At 54.4% G+C, this 7,164-nt stretch overlaps 1 protein-coding gene across 3 annotated transcripts in view; it reads right to left on the bottom strand.

Moving 5' to 3' along the window:
- Positions 1-1,329: 1,329 nt before the first annotated feature.
- EBF4 (EBF transcription factor 4) overlaps positions 1,330-7,164 on the bottom strand; it is a 58,554-nt gene continuing 52,719 nt past the window's right edge. The window contains exons 15-18 of one of the 3 annotated variants that reach the window (XR_008686817.2): positions 6,956-7,144; positions 3,679-3,760; positions 2,350-2,425; positions 1,330-2,100 (exon numbers count right to left, since the gene is read on the bottom strand). Coding sequence is in view for 1 of the 3 variants with exons in the window: in XM_055432738.2 (XP_055288713.1) it covers positions 2,355-2,425; positions 3,679-3,876; positions 6,956-7,144 (458 nt within the window). In the remaining 2 variants the exon portion in view is untranslated. Of the gene's footprint in view, positions 2,101-2,349; positions 2,426-3,678; positions 3,877-6,955; positions 7,145-7,164 lie in introns of those variants that run through there. The other 2 variants (XM_055432738.2, XR_008686818.2) reach the window with 2 other exon arrangements.

Raw genomic sequence — 7,164 nt, 5'->3', positions numbered from 1 at the left:
TTACCGATTGACTGGCTGCACTGAGCAGCTTGTGGGATCTCAATTTCCTGAAACTGAACCCCCAGCAGTGGAGGAAGCACAGGGTCCTAACCACTTGACCCTCAAGGAATTCCCTGGTGTGGGCAGCATAGACTCAAACAGTGGCTTGGGCACAGCTGTGAGATCTACGAGGACAAATATATTTTATTTACACCAGCCACAGCACCTGACCCTTTCCAGGAACCAGAGCTACCACTACTCAGTAATAACCTGTATCTCGTAAGATCAGCATGTAGCAGGTAATCAGCTTGGGAGGGCCCTAGACTGTAGAAACTGCTCAAAGCCTGCATGCAACAGGTTATGGCTGCCAGGCTTTGGGGCTCTGCAACACAGGCTGAAGGTAGGAACTGAGGGGAGGCCAGGCAAGCACTAAGAAGGCAGGATGACCCAAGGCTACCCCATCATGGTCCCAGATGAGATGAATCCCAGAGACTGGCAGGAACACAAGAGAAGAAATTGGAGGCCTCTGAAGGACAGGGCCAGCCCATCTGCCTTGGCAAGTGTATTTGTCCAGAGGCCTGCAGGGTGCAGGCTTATTGGCTGGGAAAAGACAGGGTTTCCAGAGGCCAGAGTCAAGGAGTGCTGGCAGGAGAGAGAAGGAAGCCTGAAGCTTGGAGCTGGACCCTGGGCTCTCTGGACAGTGCCTCAAAAAAGTGGCTCCTAGTGTCATAGAGGCAGACCTTTGGGGTCTAGGGAACACTGGAGGTAGGGACAACTGGGATTCATCCTGAGTTGGGTGAATGAGCCTGGGAATCTTGCCTTTCTAACCACCTCTCTTCCCAAACTCTGGGACAGGAGAGCTGGCAAGTGCCTAGACCTGGGGAGGAGGGAAGAGGTTAGGGGTGTTAGGCAGCCCTAGGAGTGAAGTTTCCCCACCCAGAGGCCTCCGATCAGGAAGGATTTCACTTCTGAGCCTCTGTACATTGGGGTAGTATTTAGTTTGTTCTGTTCTGGTTCCCAGCAATGTCCTTCTGACAACCCCCCTCCAACCCGCTTTGGTCCCGGTCAGATAGCTGGGGGACTGATTCCTCAGTGCCCAGAATGTGTTCCCAGTCAGTACTGTCAGGGCTGAGCCCATGTCCTGGGTCTTCAGGCCTGCTGGCTTCCCTCCTCTTCAGGGCCCCCCTACACAGTACCCGAGAGCACATATTGGGCAGGGAATACTTGTCAGTTTAACTCCGATGCTATTGAAAAAGTCAAAGGTGTAAGAAGGCTGCTCAGGGGCATTTTAGAGCTGCAGAGTGAAGCAGACTCACGCCAAGGAAGCAGACAAGAGAGGCCAGGTGGCGAGCTGCATTTGTGTTTATTGTTTTTTTCCAACCTCAGCAGAACATGAGGCCAGGGGCAGCGGGACCCATGGTTCTATGGGGCCAGCGAGAGTCAACTGTGTGGAGGGCCAGAGTCCGTGAGATATTCACTGAGAGCAAGATCAACCAATCCAAGGGGGCTGGTGCCTCCTCTTCTGTGTCCTTCAAGCCCAAAGCCCCCTTTGGGATTCATGATGTGGCAAGAATGAGTGAGCAGGGTCCAATGAGTGGGGCAGCCATGGGATCAAGTAGCTGTCAGAAGCTCCATGGGAGCCTAGGCAGGCTGCTGGGCACCACCCCTTGCCCCAGAGAGAATTGGGATGCTGGGATGGTTGAGATGGTCAGACGCAAACAGAACCTTTTCAGGCCACCTCTCCCTGAGCTCTTTCCCACAGTCCCCATCCCTGCTCGTATCACCAGATGTCCTTGGTCTGTACAAGATCCATCCCTTTCAGAGGAACTGACCCAGCAAGTAAGGTCAGGCATCCCAGCACCTCCCTAGGATGCTCTCCTAACAAGAGCATCAGCACAGTGCTGGGGCTTCCAACAAGCCCCAAGAAAAGGGAGGTGAGAGAAGCCTGTAGGACTGAAGTGCTCTTGAGCACAGGGAGGAAGGCCTCTCCCCATTCAGGGTTGTGGGTTGAGGTCTGCCTGCAGCCCTGGCCCTGCATCTGTCTGTGCTGTCATCCACGGCATGGGTGTGACTCCTGGAGGGACCACTAGTCCGAGCTCAGTGGGGGCAACACCTGTAGACCTGGTGGGGAAAGGAAAAGACAAAGATCCTAGAGGAAGGCTGGCTGCAAGGCGACAGGAAGCCACTTCTCTCTTCTTGTTTAGCCTGGACCACTGGGTTTTGTGGTCCTGACAACTGTCTAGATGGGCCCTGGAGAGGGAGACCTGGACCTCAACTCCCCATCCCTGCTGAAGTCTTTTGGAGACAGCCCATCCAAGGGCCGGTGCGGGGGTCGGGGGAGGGGAAGGCAAGACCCAGCCAGAGACCTACCGTAATTAGGAGTACGCCAGGCCTTGAAGTCCCCGAGCGGGAGAGTGAAACTTGTCAGAATCTTCAAAAGGCTGGTCTACAGTAACCAAGGAGGGGAACCATAAGCCATGTGTAGCCTGCACCCCTCTCGATTGGAAGCAGCAGGCACTTTTTCAGGGCAGAGCTATCAAGAGCCTTGAAGGTAGTCAGCAGTCCCCACTCCTAGCCTGGGCCCAGCACTGCAGACAGTTAGGTGAGGTGTGTCCCCCAGACCTCTTAGGAGGTGCAGCCTCAAGCCCTTGCTCCCCTAGTTTCTTCAGTCAAGAGAGATGACTCTGGGGGTCGTCTTCTTCCCTCTTCTTCCCAGCATGTTTCCTTCAGAGGGCTTCTCTCAAGGTGAGGAAGCGGATGGCCATGTCTCAGGATGGGAAAGGACAGAGGGCAGCCTCCAGAAGTACTGATACTTTATGCAGTGATGGCAGCAAGTCTTCCTCCCACATCCCACGAAATTCACCCCTTCGATCACTCTTGCCTCTGCCTAAACCCCTCGCTATGGTTTGCTGCAAGAGAAACTGGTGGTCCTCTGTAATTCCTATTCCCTGCATTTTAAGCTTCAAACACACTTAAGAAAAATTATCCAAAAATCGGAAACAAGGACAAATATGACAGTGTTCTACGTCAAATCATCCTAGAGCATCATCTAACAAGCCCATCCCAAGAGTCATCTTATTCGAGGGGATGCAACTCTTTTTGACTTGCTAGATACATTACTGGTTAGAGCCCAGGCTTTATTAAGCTGCATGTTGACTTGGAAGAGATTGATAGACAGTACACAAATTATTTCACTAATGGACTGTGGGAGGGGTGACCTGGTCTCAACTCCCTATCTATAAAGTGGAGAGGGCAAAGTTAGGCTAAACTTTATCTAAGGTCAGGCTCCCTCCATTCAGTGAGTGACCAAGCCTCTCATGATGGTGTTTGCTACCCTCCGGTGGACACAGGGAGGCATAGGTCAAAGGCACGCAGTCCATGGTAGGGTTCCTCCAGCTGTGTGTTGGGTCTTTACTCTGGGCTCCACTAGATGGGGGTGAGGCCCTGGAGTCGTTTCCAGACCTTTTCCGACTGGTATCTGAGTATTGATGGTCCAGAGTGAGACCAACCCAAGCTATGAGGCCCAGGGAAGAGGGTCCAGATAGGCCTCCTCGGACCCCTGCAGAGCTTCCTTCTCTGCACCCCTCAGGGAGAACTGGGCAACTGGCTTGAAGCTCTTGTGTGATATGGATGGAATGGGCCCCGCAAGCCCACCTGCTCTACTAGGTAGGTCCCAGCAAGGCAGCACAGAGCACTCACCTGGAAGCCCCTCTCCGTGGGTTCTGGGGCAGGCCTGGGGTGGGGAGCTGGGCGGGCGCAGCACAGGGGCAAAAGCACTCCTCTGTTTGACAGCGGAGATCATGTGGACAGGCGAGAAGGAGAAGACGCTGGTGGTAGAGGCAGCCGCCGGGAGGGACATGGAGGAGGCAGAGGCCAGCGGGGGGCTAGAGGGCATGACTCCGGGGCGGGGCGGGGAGGGGCAGGCGCAGCAGGGAAGGCAGTGGGAGACACAACAGGGAGACGGCACCAGAGTGAGCAGCCTGCTTGCTGTCCTGGCATGAGCAGTATGCCCTGTATGGGCTGCTGAACTGGGTGCCAGGCTCAGCCCTCAGTGGGAGGCTGTGAAGGTTTTTGGGGGACCAGTACAGTGTAGAGTCTGGAGGCAGCCTGAGAGCCTCTAGGGTTATGGGTTAGCACTTGCTGTTTGGGGCAGGGGAAATCTAGAGACCCTTTCTCTTAGGGTTGGAGATGATAAGACCAGAAGAGGTTAAAAAAAAAAAAGAAAGAAAGAAAGCAAAACCAGAACATCCAATGAAACCAAATACTGAGGGGTGTCTGTAAAGATAGGAATGAAGATGAAATGGAACAAGTTAGGATTCCTGCTGAAAATCACTGGGATTCTGAGACACTCAGAAATACTGATGGCCCCTGGGCCATTAAGGTTAGTCAAAGGTCAGGGTTCACAGCAGAGCTGGGGCAGGTGGTCAGGGTGAAGTTTGGGGGGTTCACATAGGCCCCTCTGTCCAGGATCACAGCTCACACAAGAACCCTAACTCCCCCTCCACAAATATGTTCCCTTTACCAATTACACTCCCTTTGACCCCCAACACTGTGTTTTCTTCCAGCTTAATGCCAGTCCTCATCATCTTCAGCCCTGGTCCTAGAGGCCTCCTCTGTCTCCTTCCAGTTCGTCAATTTTAAGGAAATGTACAAAAATCCAGCTTCTCAGATCGTCCTGTTCTCTAACCCCCTGACCTCCAGGGCTGTGGCTTGTTCTGGGAATAACCAGGGAGCCCCCACACACAGCCTCTGCCTGCCCCTCCTTCTTGCAGTGTCCTCTCTGGGGGGCTCCTGCCCAGGTCATTTCTGGATCCCTCTTTCTCCATCCTCATCTGAACCCAATTCCCCACCTCTCCTTTCCAAAAACCAGTAGGACTGTGATTTGAGTGTTGTTCAAGCAGTGGGCAATGGGGTGAGGGTGGGCATTTCCTGAAAGAAACCAGTAGCCTGAGAAAACTGTTTTTGGCATTTAGAAAACACTCGCATCCCCATCCCCCGCCCCCTGCTTTGGAACAGTGATGTCTTCAAGAGCTGCCCCTGTTCCTAATGGGCTCAGCCCCATGGATCATCTCCTTTAAGACAACGCTGACTGCTAGCTAATGAGGCCCATGGAACTCCATGGAGGGCTTGAGATGAATGGCAGAAATGCACTATATCTTTCAAGGCCCAGAGCTCTCAGCTGCATTTTGCAGCTTGGGTAGTACTGGGAGTTGTGGGTCAGTCCAGAGCTTCGGGTGACTGAAGCAGAAGGCAGAGAAGAGGTTTAAGCAGACAGCCTCTGGCAGGGACAGTTCCGGATGTCATTACAGGCACGCCCTGGCAAACTCACTGAGAATGACACCCACTGGAGTGCCACCACAAAGCATGCACAAGGGGGTGGATGGGGACTAGACAGGACACTACTAGATGGGACTGGAGTGGGGCTGTGATGCTGGGGTAGGGCATAAGCAGCTATGGAATTCTTGACCTCTTGGCTGAATGGGAAGACTCCAGGCAGTAGGCTTTGGCCCCCTGGGGCATTTTGTTCCTCCACTGCTGACTGATTGTACTGCGTGTGTGATGGATAAGGGGAGCTGGTGTCCCAAATTCCACCAGCTTTGATCTGGGGGGAACCCTGAGACAGGTGGTAAGAGTACTGTGCAGAACTGAAGCCAAGAGGGAGCACTGTAGCCTAGCTAGAGCAAAGAGGAGACAGGAGTCTTGGTGGGGACACCAGAGGGTCATGGTTTGTGTGGACACCAGCACAGGGGGCTTCTGATCCCAGAAACTGAGCCGAGGCCAAAGGCAGAGCCCCAGAATACAACTCACAGCCAAAAACAGAAGTACCTAGGATGTAGGCCATGGCAAGGAAGTCTAGGCAGGTGCCATATATGTTGGTCTTCAGCAATAGCAAACAAAAGACAGGGGAAAGGCTAAGGAAAGGCAGGAAAAGCCACACAACCAGCTCCTTCTTGGCCGGCTTTCCCATTCCTCTGGCACAGCAGTGTCTCCTAGGAATCAAGGTGCTTGCTCTCTTACAATTGCTGGGTAAGCTCCTTGAAGGTGAGCAAGGGTGGAGCTATCCCCCAAGCCAGGTGCTTTACAGAGTCAGTGCTTCATACATGTCTGCTGAATAGCTAAGCTACAGGAACCTGTAGACAGGCTCTTTTGGAACTTAGTGTTAGAAGGAGGGAGTTGAGGGCCATGCATGGTAAAAGCATAAATGCCCTCTGCTCATCTACCCAGCTCTGAGCTGCACACCTTAAGAAACCATACAGAAGATGGTTAGGGCCCACAGCTAGCTCTGGGATGCAGTCACGCACTCTTTTTGAATTGTGTCCAAGCCCTTTATCCACACTTGCACATTCAGATCTGAGAACAACCTTAAGCAACAGGTGATACTGATCCCGTTTTACAGAGAAAACTGAAGTAACTTGCTGAGTGTCAGCTCCTCATTTCAACAAATGATGAATCCAGGTGTCTAACTACACAGAATTCTCTTGCTCTGCACAACCAGATGGTGGGAGCTACGTTTTCCCTCCTGGGGAAACCTTTCCGTGGGATACCTTTCCGTGGGGCCAGGTGGATACCTACTTTTCTTGCTCCCTGAGTTCCCTCAGGCTTCCGGCAGGGGGCACCAGCCCTCCTCCTGAAGCCCTGGCATACAAAGGGAAGGCCGGCGGTCCACTAGATTTAAGGAGGATACCCTCGCGTTAAAGCTCATTTCAGCAGGAGGGAAAAGCTAGAAGCGATGTGCACAACTGCGGTCAGCAAAGAGATAAAGGTGCGAGAAGTGCCCTGGCCCCAGGGTGGCGGGGTGGGTCTCCAAAGGCGGAGAGAGGTCGCACACACGAGGGCAAGGCCAGGGTCGACGCTCACCGGACAGGTGCCGGGAGTTCCTCCCAACCCCAGGGGCGAGGAGGGGGCCGGGCTGAGCCCCATTCTGCTCCCCGGGGCCTGGTCCGTCCCCCCCACCCCCCGGGCAGGGGACACTCACTGGCGAAGGGTGAGGTGGCCGTGGAGCCATTGAGGAAGCTGGGGGACCCGGGCACACCGAGGCCGGTCACGCCCGGGGCCCCGTAGCCGCCGAGGCCAGCTCCGAGGCTGCCGCCGTAGCCGCTCTGCTGTGAGCCGGGGCTGGGCGCGAAGCCGCGCGGGGACGCGCTGCCACAGCTGCGCGCATACCCTGCGGGAGAGCGGCCGTCA

The sequence above is a fragment of the Moschus berezovskii genome, chromosome 15 (genome assembly GCF_049115385.1).
Source record: "Moschus berezovskii isolate FMDL1 chromosome 15, NW_MosBer_1.0, whole genome shotgun sequence".
NCBI lineage: Eukaryota > Metazoa > Chordata > Mammalia > Artiodactyla > Moschidae > Moschus > Moschus berezovskii.
Note: the sequence above shows the minus strand (reverse complement) of the source record. Positions and strands in the feature narration are given on the sequence as shown.